The sequence below is a fragment of the Manis javanica genome, chromosome 9 (assembly GCF_040802235.1).
Source record: "Manis javanica isolate MJ-LG chromosome 9, MJ_LKY, whole genome shotgun sequence".
Classification (NCBI taxonomy): Eukaryota; Metazoa; Chordata; class Mammalia; order Pholidota; family Manidae; genus Manis; species Manis javanica.
In genome coordinates, this window is record NC_133164.1 from 60,635,739 (window position 1) to 60,656,589 (window position 20,851).

The following is a 20,851-nucleotide window of genomic DNA, read 5'->3' on the forward strand; positions in this document are numbered from 1 at the left end:
AAACTGATGTTTTACTACTTCCAAGTAAAATATTTAGGTATTTAAAATAGGGACCTCCTAAGGACACATGGATTCATGTAAGGGTTCTTATAGAAGAGCTGGTATTTGGGGTGTTTTTGTTGAAATTGCCATTATGAGATTCTACCCAGTTGTCTGCACCGAGTTCTTAAGTTGGTGTTTGCTCAGGGTAGCTTACTAACCCTTGGCAGCAGGCAGCCCAGTTACCGCACCTCTGCCTTTTCCCTGTGTACATCCTCCATGCTGGCCCAGCACACTACCTGCTGTCCCCAGGATGTGGCGTGTCCTGCATGCTCAGCCTCTGCTCAGTTGTTTCCTGCCATTCAAGAACCTGTACCGTTCTTCTCTCTCTGAGAAAGTCCTGTTCATCTTCAGAACTTAGGCCAGCAGGTTCCTCTGTGAACACTTTCCTGACTGCAGGATTCTGTGTATCTCATTTATAACATTTATCAACAATTAAATGGATTAAATTCATTCATTTGTTCACTTATCCATTCATCTGAGATTGATTACCTATTATAGGCTGGGTACTTGAGGAACTGGAGGCAAACAGTGAAAGAGCTGACAGGGTCCTTGACTTTATGGGACTCCATTTTAGCAAGGCAGGGAGGTTTTAGTTAGTTAAGTAATTATGGTTGTGAGAACATAATTCATTCACCTATATCCATGTCTAGGTTATGAACTCTTTGAAGGTGTGGATTTTTGTCTTCCTTGCTTTTGTAGCCCTAGTGTGTAAAATAGCAGCCTGGCAACTAGTGGGTGCTCATAAATGCTCAAACTAACTGAGCATTTAATGGCCCTATCTGCACATGATAATATGGTTGATCCCTTTACTCTCAGTAGCCTCTCGAATTTTTGTTTATCATCTATGAACTGAGCTAATAAAAGGAAGACTTTTACTGGTTCTCCTTCTGGAAGTGCTGTTTCCTTCTTCTGGCCCATAGGGAGGGTCACATGTGACAGGGCAAGGTACAAGCAACAGAATCTAGCAGGAAGGGCTCCTCTTGAGTCTTCTATCTCACACCCCGAGCCCCAGGGAAAGCCCACAGTGGTGTACTGGGCTGCAGAGTTGAGGTCATATGGCTGCACCCTGGCTGCAGGCCAGGCTGGCATCCAGGGCTTGATCTGCATTTGCAGTTTTGTTATGAAGGAGCTCCACTTTCCACAGGACCTATGAAGTAGGGAATTCCCTAGCAAAAGGTTTCAGTGCTGAGCAGGAAAAAAGAATTGTCAATGTCTACTACTCACTGAAATGCAATTGGTTGACTCTTTGTAAATATCAGCTATTTTGTGTTTAAGCAAATAGAATATTTGGACAAAGTAAATGTATGCTTATGCAGCGTTTGTATAACGGCATATTTAAATATGAATCAAGTTCTTATAAATTTCTCTTTTTAACCTTTTACCTTCATTTAATCTCTAATGTGATCACTAGAGGCCTTAGGTCTGTGACCAGGGACTTGTAATTTTCCAAGAACAGTGTTTTTTATAGAACATAGCTTGGTGGAATATGATTTGGGAAAAATCTGAGTACAGAAATTACATCTTTAGAAATCATTGAGTTCAACTCAGTCATTCAGTCAGTCAACAAAATTGACTGGGTTTCTAGTGTTGACTGTGGTTGCTGTGTTCTAATTTGCATTACTTAGTAAGTTTTTCAATGAAATTTCTTATCTTCTTTCTGCAAAAGAATACAGCAGGCACATGAAATCACTGAGGAAAATAATAGTTATGAAAGAGTGTTAACATTTCTAACCACATCCAGGGTTTCCTTACCAGGTTTGGGGTAATTAAATGAATGGGTGACATTTGGTCTGGACATGTTTTCCCAAACTGTAGATGTATTACGTGGTCAGCTACCCTTTAATCTGCAAATCCGTACTGGAGGCCTACCTTTAGCTTTATTTTGTGCTAGGCACAAAAGAAACACAAAGATGAACAAGTTGGAGTTTCTGCCCTTATAAAATGGGTCTTCTGGTTGATGGGACAAACAGGCAGACAATGAGGAACAGTGCTTCTGGTTGCATCCTTGTAGAGCAGGGTTATTGGCACCTACCTCGTTGGATTCATGGGGCTGTGTGTGTGCAGTGCTTGCTTAGTCACTGTCATTCTTCTCATTGTCACTTAGAGGCCAGAGCACAGACAGGACTCAGATCTTGGAGTGCTTTTGACGCCAGGCTGTGGAATTTGGAGTTTACAGAGGGAAATCATGCTTTAATTTTATAATCATATGGTTAACTGGAGAATAGGATAAAGTCCCCTATCTACATAATTTGCCATTTTTTAAATTTATTTTTGCATTTCTGTATTTGTTGCAGCTCAGCAGGAGACCCATTAAACCAAAAGTCCTCATTATCTTCTTGGGCCAGAGACAGTAAACCAGGAGATGGGCTGTCAGAAGCCTACCTGCACTCTCTTCAGCTTGAAGTGTCAGGGCACTCAGAGCAGGAGGGGGTCCACGTGACCCTCAGCTGGTCAACAGGGTAGCCCTTCTGAGGTGGGCCTCATTATTCTCCAGGAAGTAAACTCCCCAAATACCAGACTCATCTTTATGCAAAAAGAAGTATAAGAACTCTTTGGGAAGCCTATATAAGCAGTTTTTTGGGAGATCAGCCTTGCTACTGTTTTCACACATGACAATGAATAATTAAAGTTCACCTGCAGTTCAATCTGGAGATGAGATATTTGGGAGCATCCCTTTCATGGAGGTCTCTGTAAGAATACAAGATAAGGCTATTAGTCCCAGAAATGCTGGTTTACTCCTCAGCTAAGAGATTATTCACATGTGTGGGACATACCCAGTCTCTTATGACCTGAAAAGAAAGATCATTTGCATTTGTTCATTAAGATGGGTGATAGGCTAGAGGAATGGCCTTTCTCCAGATGATTGTCCTTGTCAATAAATGGGGTCTGTGCATGTCTACTTCTAGCCTGTGGTGTGCCTGTTTGCAGGCTTGTTAGTAGGACTGTTCTGAGCAGCAGCAGGGGCTGCTCTGCTGAGGGTGGGATGTGTGTGCTTTCTGGACTGAGAGGTCTGGTTGGGGGAACAGAGGTATCTCCTTTGGGCGGGGACTGTCTGAGGGAGCTGGCCATGTTCCTGGGGCTGCAAAATACATAGAATACTAAGGGGTGCTGACTTGTCTTTGAAATAGCCCCAGGGGTTATTTTTTTAAAGGACAGCACCTCCAGCTTACCAAAGGGCAAACATTTCCCCCAGGACAGGTCTTGGCAACCCTTTGGAGCCTAGTGTGTCTTCTTTCCCAGTAGATTTCCAGTTCTTAAAGGTTGTGTGCTGGAGACAAGAACTGCTGGCTGCCCCGTCAGTCTGCAGGATGGATGGGGAGGCTTGTTTGCCTGGAGGGATGCTTTCCACCCTGAAAGGGTCCTTTGTGAAGCTGCCTTTTAGTCTCTGTGGAGAGCCTTCCAGGGTGGAAGTTAGGGCGGCAGTGCTGTGTTTGGCCTTGGCCTCATCTCCTTGTTGCCTTGCCCCCTGGGGGTCTTAGGTGCTGGGCCACACAACGGGCGTTAGTCCCTCAGTGACTTGCAGGCTGGGGGCTCACGGAGGGCTGACCAGATCTTTAGTAATGACATGGGGATGGTGGGGACTTTCATTCTTTGCAATAATGGAAGCTTCTGGTTGAAGGAGCGATGAGGGCAAAGGATTCCTAGTAGGAGGGTATCTGCTTGGGAAGCAGGGCCACTGTGGTTGTTCAGTGGGACATAATTAGGAAGTTGATGCAGAGGATAGTTTAAAGTTTAATGCTTGAAGGGTCTTCAAAAATCTATTTAGTTTCTTCATTTTTTTTCAGGTATGAAAACCAAAGCTCAGAGAGTTTAAAGTCACACAACCACCTTTTAGCAGAGCTGATAACTGGAAACTGGAGTCCTGATCATGGGATGTTAATCTGTGCCCTACCACATGCTGGCTGTTTTGAAACATGGCGAATTATCACCCTCAGTTTATCTGTGGGAATGTAGGCCCCAGTTGTGTCCAGTAGTACCTCTTGTGGGTATGTTGTGAAGCTTAAATGAGATAGTGTGTAGTAAGCCTCTTGACCAGTCACTGATGTGAATGATCGTGAATGACGGCTTTGCTCACCAGCCTCCCGTGCAGCAGCCCTGGGCCTCTGGAGGTCCTTGCCTGAAGGACCTGAAGTTGTATGAAGAGATCATCCCACCACCATCACCTTTTGAAATTCTTGTTTTGTATCCAGTTTTCTCTTCAACAATAACAATAACCTTATCTTTAGTGGTTTGTGGTTCTACCTTCATTCTTGGATCCATTATCTCATTTGATGGATGAGGTCAGCAGAGCTTATTATAACACCCTGCTGTAGAGATAGATAAGGAAAACAGACCCCATCAGAGAACCACTGTGTTAATGACATAGCAATTTAGGGAAAGGTTTGTGTCTACTGCAGATGTCTGTGATTCTTGGTATGAGGCTGGTGCCTTAAAACATTTGTGCCCATATCTAATAAAATAGTTCATTCATTCACTCTCTTATTCAACTAAATTTTATTTTCAGTCTGCAAGAAATATGCTGGATGCTATCAGTGAAAAAACATGAACAACACAAGTTTTATAATAAAGGGTAAAAAACAAATGTGTTGTAATAGAAGGTGTAATTAATGACCATAGCACACACTGACTTGGGGTGCTCCCTATGCCACACAGTCTTCTTGGTGCTATTTGTTATTTGAGTTAATTCTCATAGCAATCTTATACGATAAGTGCTATTTCTGTCTCCTTTTTACAGCTAAGGGAATTGAAGCACAGAGAGATGACTTGACTTGTCCAAGGTTGCACAGCCAGTAGAGTCATGCTTCAGATCCAGACAGCAATATCCAATCTAACCACTTAACTACACTGCCTCCAAAATCAGTTGCTACATTAGATAAATGAGGGCAGATAGTTCTGAATAGGGAATGGCTTGTAGCTTGAGATTCCACAGTTCACATCTCAGTGTGGTGGGGATAGGTGAGGCCAAGATCTGAAATTTAGAAAAAGTATTTTCAGAAATGTATTTACATAAATTGATTCTTTCTCAAGCTTATCTGCCAGAATTCACAAGCTTTGTACAAGTATTCAATGCAAAAGTAAGGTGCTCAGGAAAACCAAGTGATTTTCCTACTTTGGTGTGATAACCTAAGCACATGTCTTTATTTACAAATAATTTGACAAATTGATGATATGATATATTTCAAACCACACAAATTCATGCTGCCATTATGGTGGCCTAGATTCCTTTTTACTCAATTAATTGTAGGTAATTTTTGTATGTTTTCTTACCTTCTTTACATTTTACAACATGCCAAATCCTGACACTACCAGGCTACACTTCTGTGTTGGTAGATCACACTCATCCACTGAGGAAATGTAGGCCCTGGAAATGACTTTCCCAATTCTACGGCTCACCACTTGTTTAGATGTTGAGTCCTGGAGGCTTTGCTTCCTGGGCATTCAGGAATCCTGTGCCCTCACTGAGCCCTGGAACACCTGCTCAGCCCTGAGAGCATCACAGGCTAGTCCCACTTCCCCTCTATAGCTTTCTGCATCTCTGCCCAGCCCTGGCCATGGGATCACTCCTAGTGCCAGGAGCAAGCTTGTTTGTGCTGCCCAACTCCCAGGCACTGGATCTATGCCAGAACTACCACTCTAGGAGCCAGTGTGGTGCCATCTTTATTGGGAGACTCACCAGGCTCCAGTAACTTGCAGCCCCTGCTCTCTTGTCTGACTTGCCATCTGGGACATGGAGATTCTTGCATCAGGTCTGGCTTGTGTCAGGCCTCTTTCAGATCATTCTTCTTGCCTGAATGGTCCTTAAAATTTCATTTTCCATTGCTGTTCTGGATCTCTTCCCATGATTTCTCTGTTCCCAGCCTCATCTATTAAAGATTTGTGGTCTTCATTCTTCCATTGCAGGCACTTGTCACTATGGATAGATAGCCCGCAGGTATGTGGTCAGCTTTTGAATAACCTGTATTTTTTGCTCATCATGCATTGAACACATGAACATGTGCCAAGTTCAAAGTTTTGAGCAGCATCTAATGAACAAACCTTTTGAATGGTGGTTTGCTGGCACTTGCCACCAGATGGGAGTTTGGTTCCAGAGCATTTATTCATGGGGCAGGCATTCTGCCAGAGAGAGAGAGTGCTAGCTGGTCCCACAGGACTCCCACGCCCAGGGCTGTCAGGCCAGCGCTGCCACCTTCAGACTCGGCAGATGCCAGTCTCAAAACCAGAAGATAGAAATCTTATATAAATGAAAGCAAAGATGATTGAATTCAGTTGTGGTCTGATTGTATGACATGAAAAAACTTCATATGCTTTTGTCACTAATAATAAATACTTGCAGTAAATGCTTCAGTTGGAATGTAGTTTATTAGCTTTATAAAATCACCTTAAGCCTTTATTTATAGAATCATTAAGAGTCTAAATGGAGTCCTTAAAATTTTCAGTTATATTTGGCTGCATTTTATTGAGGGAAATTGTATGCTCTAATTACATTTGGGAATTCACATAAGTTTTGGGAGAAAGACCTCTTTATATAGATGTATGTAACAGAGATGTGTGTTCTTTGATATTAAGTCTTTGTGTCATTTTACAACATATTGTGCAATATGAGTGATGATTCAAGTGGGAAAGCAATTAGCTTGGAAGTCGTTAAGCCATAGTTTTGGATCACGGTTTGGCCCAAACTTAGTTTCAGATCTAATATTACATATCTGGGAGTCCTTTAAGTTCTCAATATATGATTTATATAATTTGTGTATTATATAATTTATCCTTAAAATTTTCCCATGATATAAATTCTATTAATCTGTATTTTACAGGCATGTAAACTGTGATTCAGAGAGATTAAGTAACTTGCCCAAGATCATATGTAATAAATGGTAACACCAGGATTTGAATTCAGGCAGTCTGATTCTAGTTCCACCAAGTTCTAGCTCCTCTCTTCTTTGGACCAGAAATTTCTCATCTCTAAAGTGAGAGAGTTGGTTAACATGAATCCTAGGGTTTCTTCCAGGCCTGCCATTCTCTGTTCTCAGCTGGTAAGGAGATTGGACATGGACTCCTGTGCATATGTTCCCACAGACACACAAACACAGATCTCAGCCGGGTAGTCTTACTGAAAGGCCTACGTAAGTTATATGTGTCAGTGCTGTGGATGAGGACAGAATCTGTACCATTCTGCATCCACCTGCAGAGGAGAAACAAGTGTTTGTCTCTTTTTAATCGGCTACCACACGTAGTGATTTTTAATGAACAAGTGATACCTACAATATTGAGAACTTTTTTAAAGAGGGGGAGTTCTTGGAATACAGCCTTGCAGAGCACAAAATGTTTTTTTAATATATTAGTTCTTCACAAAAGTTAAGAACACAGGCCTTAACTGAAGATAAACATCACAAAAGCACAGATTGAGCTCTAACATTTATTCTGCTGGAGACATCCAAGTAAGCGTTGCTCAGGCTCTGGAGCCCAAGTGTGGTCCTTGCTTACAGAACATGGGTCCTCCATCGCCCTGGCTCTCATGGTCTGGGCTTTGTAGAGGGTAATGGCTGACCACAGAATACTCACTCTGGAATGATCTGGACACCGTAGGAAACATTAGCTCATTCACTGGTGCCGGAAGGCACCTCAGTCCTTTACGTCACAAGTGTACAAGGGACTCAGCACAGCCTGGGGGAGCACCTCAGTAAGCAGGATGCTCTCATCTGAGCAGCTGCTCAGGTTGTGGTGATAGGATGGGAAAACTCACGTGAGCAACGTTCCTCCACATGATGCATATCAGAAAAAAAACAGAGAAAAGCATATCAGGGTCACTGAACAAAGTGATCATTGATTGTTAAAAGCAGAGAATATCAATCTGCATTTAGTACCACAGACTTTTTTAAGTTTGTAGAGGGGATAGCTGTGCAGGATGGAATATTCAAGTTGCCTTGTGGGCCCTTGCTGTGAGCGGGGGGTGTTTTGGGGCATGTTTCTGGATATGAGGATGCATCTGTACATCTTGACGCCTCCGGAACGTTTGTGACCTGAGGATAAGCAGTAGATAGGCAGGGTGGGCGTGTGAAATATAGGAGGCCAGACCAGGCATGCATCCCTCTTCTCTAGTCATTCATCACAGAGCCCCTCTTCCTGCCCCTCTGCTTCCCACACACACACTGTGTCTCAATGTGAGGGCGGGCAGGGAGACCAAAGATGCCAAGAATTGTTTCCTGTCTCTTCTGCAGGTAACCGTCTGCTGTCTCATCTAAGATAGTATGTATATTTGATGACTGAATGCTAAGTGGTTAAATAAAAGACAGTGGGGATAAAGAGGGTAAAAGTTTGGGTATCTGATGTTTGGTGAGAGTAAGTTGGAAAGGTGACTGCTTTGACTTCTGTTAGTCAAAGATGAACTTGAAGATTAGGGAAGATGTAATTTGTCCAAGGTGTGGATGAACTAGTGCAGGCCTTTGTGCCTAGGGGTGGGCACTACCTGCTTGAAAAAGCCCAAGAGTACACTCCACCCAGTCCAAGCCTCCTTCTGGTGTCGGAGTCTTCAGAGTTTGGTGAGTCTCATGAGCCTCGGGTCCCTGAGGATGGAGCTCTGGCCTTTGTGGAAGAACCCTGTTGTCGGCTGCCTTCTGCCTTTCGTCTGCATGCCTGTGTTTTTGTAGACCTTCTGAGAGGCTGTACTCATCTTCTCCAGTGTTTTCCTGATTGCTGTTAATAGAATGAAAGACACCTTGAGCCCAAGGGGGAGCAGAAATGCAGATACTCTCATGACCTGGGTCAGCTGTGGCTCATTCTGCAGAACAAAGGGAAGCAGGCTTGCTGGTGGGCAGGGACTAGAGCCTGCAGTCGGGGAGCAGCCCCTGTGGCACTGGTGTTCTCAGGCTGTGCAGCTGTGCCTATGCTGGTGCCCCACTTGCCAATGGCTGGAATTGTCCTGGATCTGGGGCCCAGCAGATAAGGTAACCGATTTGTTTCAACAGAATGGCTGACCTGTACTTTTGATCCTCCTCGTGCATTGAACACATTTTAATTTCTGTTGTGACTAACAAATTACTCATTCATCTCTAAGTATTATTGAATTAATAGCGGCCTTTTGCCAATATATATTTTCCTAGTTCATTCCATTATTTTGTCTTTCCTTTATTCATTGAACATTCATTATTATTGAAAAATAACTCAGTGCACTGTGGAAGATGAGGGGAAAAAAGGGCATCAGCCCTTCAAATACCAAGATCCAAAGAAATTCTCTCTCCCTAGCCCAGTAAGCCTTACTAATTGCCACTTGCAAATACAGACACTGTATACTTCTGCAATTGTTTGTTAACCACACAATAAAAAAGAAAAAACTAGGCTTGCTGTTTTGTCTCTAGCAACACACCTGTTTTTTCCTCTTCTCCTGTCTCCACAAGCTATGCATCTGAACAGTACGTTGTTAGGTACAACTACCTAGATATGACAAGTCCAAATTTCCCCTTTTATTTGCTTGTGTAAGGCTGTGGGCTGAAGCTGCTCTCCCAGCTCAACCTTCGTGTGTGATCTCCACTAGCTGGGAATTAAAAGAAGGTGATGTGTGGAAGGAGTGTGGCCCTGGAGTTATTAGCAGCAGTCTGGAGAGTTTCCCCATGGTTAACCCAGAAGTTTTCACTGGCCAGGCGTAACCTGTGGCTGAGGATTAGTAAACAAATGCCTGCAACACGGTTGGTGTCCAGAAGCCTTTGTTTTATCTCATTAATATTGATACAGTCATTGTGAGCCAGCACTTGTTTAGAACTGTGACAATTTTTGGCCTTTATGGAAAAAAGTTTCTGATTTTAAGGAGACATGGGAAAAACCCTATTTACCAAGTTCCCCATTGAACTGTGACTACAGCTGCTTCCAGGAACTGGGAGGCTGAGTCTGTGAGGATTCACCCTCATTACTCTTGCTTCTGCCTTTCTGATTGCTGACACATTGTTTTCATGTGTCTACAGAACTCTTTGGGGCTATCGCCATGTGTGCACTGAAGAGTTGTAGAAAGTCCTGTTAACTTGGTTCTTTCTCATGTGTCCTTGTCTCTTAGGAAACCTGTAATTATTGACATTTTATAATTTATGTGTGTGATTCTCTCTTTGTGAAAAATATATATACAAATTATTTTCTGGTATTGATGGGCTCCCAATTTATAGTGGGAGGAGGTGAATGTACTACTTTGGATGATTTACACAGCTTTAATGGCTTCAACTAACAAAGACAAATGGATGCTTCTGGTTCAGTGTGAAACAAGGGGACTGATGAGTGTATTGCTCCTTTTACATCTTTCTCTTTACCTTACATGCCTGTGCAGATAGTCTGTGGTGGAAACACAGATTTCAGGTGTAAGTGAAAGAAACAAAACTGAACCTCAGAGTGTAATTCTTTTTCCCCCTCCCCCCAGTGCTTTTTTTTTTTTTAAGTAGAAGCAGTTATTAGACTTTGGGGGTGCAAAAATATGATGTGTTTTAGGCTTGAGAGGTCTCACCAACAGGTGGGACAGACAGACAAATAATGACAGCAAAGTGACAAGCGCTATACTGGAGGGTGGAAGGATGCTCAGGCAGCCATGGAAACATAGGGGCAGCAGTATTTAATTGTGGGTGGAAAGGGAGAGGTTGGGGAAGGCTCCACAGACATGGTGTGCATTTTTTTTCTGGAAGGTCAGTAAGCATTTGTCAGGTAAGGAGTGGAGGGAGCAAGTCATTCTAGGCAAGAGGAATAGTGTGTGTTAAGGCACAGTGATAGGAGGCCGTGGGGTGCTTGAGAACATTCTTGTGTTTGGGTGTCTGGCTTCCAGGGTGATGTGAGGAGGAGTTGGAAATAAGGTTAAAAAATAGGACCACATCGGGAGGAAGAGTCTTATATGACTAACTCATACGGACTATATTCTGATGGTGATGGGAATCTATTGAAAGATTTAAGTAGAGGAGTTACATGATATTTATGATTTCAAATAGCAATTTACTTGGTAGAGTAAAGCTTCCTTCATTCAAAAAGTATTTTTTGAGAACCTATTACATGCCAGATACTGTTCTAGGCCTCAGGGATGTAACAATAAACAATACTGTAAAAATTTCCTATATTCAGGCAAACTTGCATTTTAGTGATCAGAGATCATTTTAAGTGCTGTAGGAAAACTAAAGCAAGGAACATAGAGAGCCCTGGACATGGGTGAGGAGGAATTCTATGCCACAATTGTTTCTTATTTATGGTAATTGTTCTATAAATTTGTTTATAGAAATAATAGAGAAAACCTCCTATATTGTCTCTGGAATAGAACTAAAACTCAACTCCATGTGGTTCCTCAAAAAAACTAAAAATAGGAATACCATTTGACCCATTAATTCCACTCCTAGGAATTAAATCCGAAGAAAACAAGATCCCTGATTGTAGAAGACATACACACCCCTATGTTTATCGCAGCACTGTTTACAATAGCCAAGATATGGAAGCAACCTAAGTGTCCATCAGTAGATGAATGGATAAAGAAGAGGTGGTACATATACATAATGGAACATTATTCAGGCATAAAAAGAAAAATCCTCCCATTTGCAAAAACGTGGATGGATTTAGAGGGTATTTTGCTAAATGATAAGCCAGGCAGAAAAAGACAAATACCAAATGATTTCACTTATTTGTAGAGCATAAAACCGAAGCAAAATGGAACAAAACAGAAGTGGACTCACAGACACCGAAATGGGACTAGTGGTTAACAAGGGGGAGGGGTTGGGGAGGATGAGGGAGAAGGGGAAAGAGGATTAAGTGGCACAATAATTCACAATCACAATATAGGCTGGTCACATGGACAGTGGTACAGCACAGAGAATACAGTTAATGATTCTGTTACATTTTACTACGTTGATGGATAGTGACCGCACTGGCCAGGGTGAGGATTTGATAATATGGGTAACTGTTGAACCACTGTATTGTGTATTTGAAACCAACATAAGATTGTGTATCAATGATACTTTAATTAAAACAAGCAAAAATCTTAAATTTCAGGGCCATTTAGTGTATTTACTCCTTCCACTAATGAGGACAAATGTGACACATTAGAGGGTGGAGATTAGAAAGGTGAAGAGTAACCTCAGAACCATCTTGGAGGTTGTGAATTGTTCTTTAAACTAGACCAGTTACTGCTATCTCCGTTAAGGACAGAACAAGAAAGAACGGGGTTAATTTCAGCAGGAACATTAAGGATGGAATGTGAACAAACATGAGTTTTCCATACTGGAGTGGATGGCCTGGGGAGGCAGATGAATTGTTCTCATCATGTTTCCACGCTTACAGAGTCATTGTTAACTACTGTGCTTATCAGTCTAGCTGAACTGAACTCAGCTGCAGCAATGGTGGAGAAGCAATGGTGTGGGGCATTGCTGGTGTTTGAGGCCTGTTCTATTGTACTTTTGGAGGGGTGGGGGCCAGAAGGAAAGCTAGGCAAGGGTTGAGAGTGATAGGAAGACAAGATTCTGGTCTGTGGAGCAGAGTGATCAGTGGGAGGAGATTTGGGGACAAATGACCACTAGCAACAGGATGCCCAGTGTTTCCGGGTGCTGGGTCATTAGGTCACACTACAGAAATGGAAGAGCTCCCAAATGGGTGGGCCCTTGGGGAAGAACTAAGCAAAAAGACAGATTTGTTGTTAATTTCAGAAGGTAAGAATTTTATCAAAGCCAGTATTGTATTGAGGAGGATGGGTTTTAAGATCCTGGTCCTGGGTATTAATCAGATTTTTTGAGGTCTCTTCAGTCTACAGGAAATAGTCATCTTTTGGTTATTGGAGAGATACGCAAAGGAATTCAGAAAATCCTTAGTTGACCCATGGTAATATAAAGAATTTCTTAATGAAAGGCCTGAAATGAGCATGTTTAGGACGAAAAATGTCTTGTCCTTGCAGAACTTGGGATTCTAACCTGGCCTACATTGTCAGAAATAGATAATTTTCTCCAATAAAGCAGTAACCATGGATGGAAGTGGAATGCAAGGCTCAAGGTTCCTCATTTCTCCTGCCCATGGCAGGATTGGTCTAAGGTCATGGGAACCTCCTTCTGAGAACTAAGAAGCCCCCCTACCCACAGCTATTTTTTCTCCCTACAAAATACAGCATTTGAAGGAATACATGGCAGTGACTATCTACCCATATTTATTGCTGGCCTCAAATTTAACTAGTGTGGAAACCAAAGGCCATTATCATCTGAAGGTCTCCCTCTAGAGATGAAGAGATAGCTCTGCCATAATCTCTGAGTGCCTAGGGCTGTGCATGTTGTAAGGGACGTTTGAGGCTTGCCTGCATACAGCATCATGAATTGGAGGTCCTTAGCTTATCCTGGGGGGTTGAGGGCTGAATAAGGTCTAAAGTGGGAAGTTTATTTGAGGAGACAAAGAAGGGCTTCTGAGGAACCAATAAAACAAGACAGAACAAAAGGTAGCGAACTTTCATTGTTGGGGGTGAGGGGCATTCTCCATGCATGATAGAGCATCCTGCTATCCATTAAAAAAGCATAAAGATACCATCTCAAAATTCTTGTGTGGGTTGTCTAAAGGAGATGGGGTACATATGAGTTTTGGTAGCTGGTTCCCTATGGCATTTTGAAGTCAGAGAAGTGTGAATTTGTGGGAGATCTCAGAAGGTAGTTTTCAAAAAGGGAAATTTCATAAAGGGTGGGTGACAGTTGCAGGACTCCCTGGCAGACAGCCACTGCAGACTCAGGCAAGAAAGTGAGACAGTTTTTACCAAATAGGAAAAAATAACTAGCTGTGATCAACTTGATGAAGACTGATTGGGTCAGCAACACTGAATCCATAAATATTTGCCTTACACCCTGGCTCCTGAGCTTGTTTGCAGATATTAAAAAGTAAAACAGGTGGAGAACTCAGAGTTCACACCCAGTTGTCAGGGTGCTGGAAGCCCTGGAAGCCATGACCCAGGAGCTGGCTGTTTGCTTAATAAACATCCCAGTTCATTAGCCAGACAATAGGCTTTCTCTACAAAACAAAGGGGCTGGGTAGAGAGAACAGTGTGATTTAGGAAGTAGGCCACATGACTGGGAGGGACAGACAGAAAAAGCCTAAATGTTTATGACATTGGACACTGTGGAGAGAATGAGTCCATAAATGAAGACCACAGGTAATTAAAAACTGCTTGGCTAATAATTTTAACTAATTCTTTGCCTTAAAAAAATCTATGTAATTTTCTAATAATATATTTGAGTTTTAATTCCTTCTTTTTGTCTCTTTATCTCATTTTCCCCATCTACTTAGAATATTTGTTCAGTTAGAGCAAATTTCCTTCACTCAGATACCAGTAGTTAATTATGGTTCCTATAAGAATCTTCTGACAAACTTTTATTTCTGTTCATTGACTTATTTAACAAATATTTATTGAATGCTTACTATATATACCAAGCCCTGTTTCAGATTCTGAGAATTCATCAGTAAAACCAGGCAGCAGTTTATGTTCTAGTGAGGGAAAAAAGACTAGAAACATGATGTATATATTTAAATATAATGTTAGATGGAAATAGGAACTGTGGGGAAAAAAAAAGCAGAAGGAGGACAGGAATGGCCAGGAGTATGGGGAGAAGTGAAATGGAGAAGAGGTTCCAATTTCAAATGGAGTGGTCAGAGAGGATCCCCAGAGACAGTGACATTTGAGCAAAGGCCTGACAGAAGTGAGGGAGATAGCCAAGCAGGTATCCTGGGAAAGTATGTCCTAGACTAATGAACAGCACGCTTAGGTGAGCCTTGTGTGCTCAAGGACAAGAAGGAGGTCATTGTGCTCAGAGTCAGGGAGAGGGGAGGGTGGAGAGTTGAGGGTTTATGGAAGGCTGTATAGAGCTCCTTGTTAAGACTTGGGGTTCCCCTGAATGAAGCAGTAGCCATTTGATAGTTTTGAGCAGAGGAGAGACCTGATCTGGTTTCCATTTCAGCAGGAACATTCTGGCCACCCCCTTAGGACTAGAATATGGTGGGAAATGTTGCCAGGCAGCTGCATCTGAGGAGCTCTCTCTGTGCACTAGAAGGAACCTGGATGGAGGAGCGTTCTTGACTCCGAATGAGAAGGGATTCTTTAGCAGGTCAGATGAGTTTAGGTAAGGAAGGAATTCATTAGAGTGAAAGTAGAGATGAATGGCAGCTTCCCTGCAGGTGCCTGAGAGCAGGTTAAGTGCAGAGAACGTTCGCTGAACTCCTTCTCAGCTTAGGGCAGATTTCCTTGACAAGGCGTCCCTTCTTGGATCTGTACAATGTGGGGACTAAACCCCACCACCCCAGGATTTGGGGGAGCTGCGAAGCACAGGATGGAGTGAGATTATGTTCTGAGACCTTCCCAAAGAGAGGAGATTTTCAGGCAGACAATGAAGCTGCAGTTCCATCCATGTCACTCAGGAGATGGGAACTTGCAGGCCATGTCAGAGCTCTCAGCAGCCCCTCCTGCTTATTAGGAGTAAAGCAGAAACAGAGTGAAGACTTGGAAATAGAATGAAATAGCAAAGAGACTACAAAGAAGCTTAGCAGTGGAAGAACACAGAGACAAGATGTAATAAGCTGAGCTGCAAGAAGGCTTTATTTAAAAGTACACACTTAAAGGGGAGTGCAGGCAGTCTCAGAGAGGAGGCACACTGAAAGGCTGGGGATTCTGTCTTCTAAAGCTTTCAAGAATTGGGCAAAGGGCAGTGGGGTGGTGGGAGGTGGGTGTAGGCCTAACATGTGGTCTCATGTCTATCTCCAGTGAAGGACACTATGCCCTCATCTACAGTCAATCTTCTAGTTAATTTTGTAGGATAAACTTAACACAAGGAATTTATTGATCCTATTCCTCTCCAAGATAGTGGTTATGCTAAAGCACTGAGAACATACTAGTTAAAACTGCATGACCTACCTTAAGAAAGGTTGGATTATTATCTGATTACTAAAGAATATGTTAGGAATTTACCTCCACATTCCCTGGTTTTTAAAATAGACTCTTAGCCTTAAGATAGGGTCCTTCCTGTTCTTACTATACTGTTTTTATCTCAGCATTTTTCATCATAGGCAGGAAAACTTAACCATGATGCTTGTCCCATGTCCCTGCCCTATTTCAGAAGGACTTTGGAGAAGATGAGAGACTGGTTATCTGGGTGAGAGATAATGGCACTTTAGACTCAGTGATTTTAGTGAGATGGTGGGAAGGGCTGTTCTCAGATACATTTTGAAGGCAGTTTCTGAACACACATTTGAAGCTAACAGAATTTCCAAATGGATGCAAGAAAGGAGTCAGAGATGATTCCAGTGTTTTTATGTGAGCAATTGAAAGGCAGAAGTTTCTGAGGTGTAGCAGGCTGTGAGTAGAACCAGTCTGAATTGGAGAACAAAGTGCTTGGGTTCTGGCTATGGTAAGCTGAGCTATCTATTAGGTCCTAACTGGAGATGTTGAACAGGTCACTGGGGAGCTGGGAAACTCAGCATAACTGGAGAGGTACTTAGCCTAGAGACACTGGACTGTATGAGATCACAAGGGAATGGGCATGCAGAGAAGGGAAGAGCCTGGGCTATTCACAGTTCAGATATCAGGGAAAGAAAGAGAGGATTGGAGAGGGACAGTCAGTAAGGGAGGAGGATGTGTGCTTGGATCTGTGATGCACCTGGTTCCAGTAGGAGTGATGATCTGTGGCCAAGGCTGTCTAGTAAGATGAGGCATGAGGTAACCATACTAGAGATAAGGACATGAGGTTGCCAGTCACCTGGATAAGCAGTTTTGGTGCAGTGATGGAGGCTAAAGCTTGATTAGATTCATTCAGGAGAGAATCACAACTCACAGGCATTAAGCTGTGAGAGTAGAGAAATGGAGAATGGGGCCAAGAGCATTTTTATTTTAAAGATGTGGCAAGTTATAGCAAGTTTGTATAGCTGATGTGAAGAATGCCATAGAGATGGTGATGGTGATCAAGATGTACCAAAATGTCCAGAACTGAGAAGTTTAAAAAACCACCTTCATTTGGATAATTATAGAATAATCAAGAGCAGGTAACAGAAGTACTTCAGGACTAAAGTGAGATTTCATTCTTCAAAAACTATTTCCTAAAACTTTATAGAATCATGAATTCTAAGAACTGAAAGGACTTTTAGAATGTAAGACATTTGGGAGAGAATTAAAGATGGCAGTGTGAGAGGTGAGACAGAGCCTTCCTCCTAAAACCACATATAATACAAAAATATAATCAATACAACTAATCCTGAAAGAGCAACAGGAAAGAGGGCTGCACCAGACTGCATACACCTGGAGGAGAGAACAGACCTCACGGAACAGGGTAACTTACCAAAGCCATGATCCAGTGGGGCCCAAGCCCTTACCTGACCCCAGCTCACAGGAGGGAGGAAGAGAAACAGAGCAGGGAGGAAATGGAGGCCTGGGACTGATGAACACCTTCCTCTGGAGATCTGGTCTGGGAGCACAAAGCTACATTGCATGAAGCTCTGGTGATCAGTGGGGTTGGAAACCTAAGACAGGTAGAATACCTGGAGAGTGGGATTCCAGCAAATTGTGGAACACAAGGATCCATATCCAGCTGCTCTGGGGCAAAAGAAAGGCGGGCACTCTGAGAGACTTCCTAACAGCAAGAGGGCTGCTAAAGGGGCAAGGATTGCACAGAGCTGACTGCTCAGGAGAAAGGACAGGAGACAAAATTGTCCAGGCGCACTCTGCCCAGCAGGTTGGGAGCTTTCAGGAGCTTCAGGCATTCCATCCCCCTGAATGGATATGCAGCTCCAAGGCCCCCCACTGTAATACACAGCCTGCCATGCATTCCTCCCAGCCAGCCCACCCCTGGCTCACAAACCAGCTGCCCCTGCCCTGGCATCAGGCCAGCCAGAGGGAAGTCCCACCTAAAGCACCTACAATTGCAAAGTACAGAGGCTTACAACTCTCTGTTCAGCCCACTGGTTCTGGCAGTGGAGACAGGCATAGTAGCCAGGAAGCAGGAAACAGCTCTTTCCTCCCCCCAGGCAGGAATCTAAACTGCTCCCCTGTGACCCCCAACAATGCTCCAGGGATTGAGCAGCTCCAGAGAGTAGAGCTCCTGGGCATTAGACAGCACCACATACAAATATGAAACATCAAACATACCTGGTTCAAACCCAAATCATACAAACACCAGAAAAAAACTCAAGTGAAACCAAACTCATCAATCTTCCTGAAAAAGATTTGATAATAAAAATCATAAACCTGCTCATGGAGGTAAAAATATTATTCAAGAACTGAGGAACAAATTCCTGTTGGAGATCCAATCATTATGGAATACAATGGAGGGTTTTAAAAGCAGATTAGATATTGTAGAGGAGATGATAAATTAAATAGAAATCAGAGAAGAGGAATACAAAGAGGCTGAGGTACAGAGAGAAAAAAGGATCTCGAAAAAAATGAACAAATATTGAGAGAACTGTGTGACCAATACAAACAGAACAATATTCGTATTATAGGGGTACCAGAAGAGCAAGAGAGAGAAAAAGGGATAGAAAGTGTCTTTGAAGAGGTAATTGCTAAAAACTTCCCCAGTTTGTTGAAGGAGATAGTCTCTCAGGACATGGAGGTGCACAGTTCTCCCAACACAACGGACCCAAGGAAGACAACATCAAGACATATAATAACTAAAATTGCAAAAATCAAGGATAAGGACAGACTATTTAAAGCAGCCAAAGAGATAAATAAGATCACATACAAAAGAAAACCCATAAGGCTATCATCAGATTTCTAAGCAGAAATTTGTAGGACAGAGGGAATGGCATGATATATTTAATGCAATGAAGGAGAAGGGGCTGAGATGAAGAATATTCTATCTGTCAAGATTATCATTTAAATTTGAAGGAGGGATTAAACAATTACCAGATAAGCAAAAGCTGAGAGAATTGAGCTCCCACAAACCATCTCTACAGTGTATTTTGGAGGGACTGCTATAGATGGAAGTGTTCTTAAGGTTTAATAGCTGTCACCAGAGGTAATAAGACCACAGTAAAGAAAGTAAAACAATCAATTACCAAGAAAATGCAACATTAAATCAACTACCCTGAATAACAGTCAAGGGATACACAAAGAGTACAGAATATGATGCCTAATATATCAAGAATGGAGGAGGAAGAAAAAGGAGGAGAAAAAACAAAAAAGAACTTTTAGATTATGTTTGTAATAGCATACTAAGTGAGTTAACGTAGACTCTTAGATAGTAAGGAAGTTAACCTTGAACTTTTGGTAACCACAAATCTAAAGCCTGCAATGGCAATAAGAACATACCTATCGATAATCACCCTAAATGAAAATGGTTTGCATGCACCAATAAAAACACATAGAGTCACTGAATGAATAAAAAAACATGACCCGTCTATATGCTGCCTACAAAAGACTCACTTGAAACCCAAAGACAATACACAGACTGAAAGTAAAGGGATGGGAAAAGATATTTCATGCAACTAATAGGGAGAAAACACCTGGAGTTACAGTATTTGTATCAGACAAAAGAGATTTCAAAACAAAGAAAGTCACAAGAGACAAAGAAGGACTTTACATAATAATAAAGGGGTTAATTCAACAAGAAGTTATAACCATTACAAATATCTATTCACCCAACACAGGAGCACCTACATATTTAAAACAAATACTAACAGAATTAAAAGGGGAAATAGAATGCAATGCATTAATTCTAGGAGACTTCAACACACCACTCACTCAAAAGGACTGATCAACCAGACAGAAAATAAGTAAGGAGACAGAGGCACTGAACAACACATTAGAACAGATGGACCTAAGAGACATCTACAGAACACTGTACCCAGAAGCAACAGAATACACATTCTTCTCAAGTGCACATGGAACATTTTCTAGAATAGATCATTTACTAGGCCACAAAAAGAGCCCTAGTAAATTCAATAAAACTGAAATTGTACCAACCAGCTTATCAGATCACAAAGGTATGAAACTATAAATAAATTACACAAAGAAAACAAAAATCCCACAAACACATGGAGGCTTCACAACATGCTCCTAAATAACCAATGGGTCAATGACCAAATAAAAAGAGATCAAGCAATAAATGGAAACCAATGACAATAATCAACACTGCAAAATCTGGGGGATGCAGCAAAGGCTGTGCTAAGAAGAAAGTATATTGCAATACAGGCCTACCTCAGGAAAGAGGAGCTATCCCATATGAACAGTCTAAACTCAACAATTAACACAGCTAGAAAAAGAAGAACAAATGAGGCCCAAAGTCAGTAGAAGGAGGGACATAATAAAGATTAGAGCAGAAATAAATAATATTGAGAAGAATAAAACAATAGAAAGAATCAAGGAAAACAGTAACTCTTTCTTCAAGAAAATAAACAAATTAGATAAAACCCTATCCAGACTTATCAAGAAAAAAAGAGTCTACACACATAAACAAAATCAGGAATGAGAGAAGAAAAATCAGTACAGACACCACAGAAATACCAAGAATTATTAGAGAATACTATGAAAAATTATATGCCAACAAACTGGATAACCAAGAAGAAATGGACAACTTTCTAGAAAAATGCTACCTTACAAGGTTGACACAAAAAGAAACAGAAAAGCTGAACAGACCAATTACCAGCAATGAAATTGAATTGGTAATCAAAAACTACGAAAAAACAAAAGACCTGAACCAGGTGGCTTCACTGCTGAATTGTATCAAACATTTAGTGAAGACTTAACATGTAACCTCCTTAAAGTTCTCCAAAAAGTTGAAGAAGAGGGAATACTTCCAAACTCATTCTATGATGCCAGCATCACCCTAATACCAAAAACAGGCAAAGACACCACACAAAA

General features: G+C 42.0%; 1 protein-coding gene across 31 annotated transcripts in view; it reads left to right on the forward strand.

The window, feature by feature from the left end:
- LDLRAD4 (low density lipoprotein receptor class A domain containing 4) overlaps nucleotides 1-20,851 on the forward strand; it is a 524,574-nt gene that overhangs the window by 263,718 nt on the left and 240,005 nt on the right. The window contains exon 1 of one of the 31 annotated variants that reach the window (XM_037025612.2): nucleotides 13,895-14,164. The exons of the other annotated variants lie outside the window; for them this stretch is intronic. Coding sequence (XP_036881507.1) covers nucleotides 14,152-14,164 — 13 coding nt within the window. The 5' untranslated portion in view covers nucleotides 13,895-14,151. Of the gene's footprint in view, nucleotides 1-13,894; nucleotides 14,165-20,851 lie in introns of those variants that run through there. 31 annotated transcript variants of the gene reach the window in all.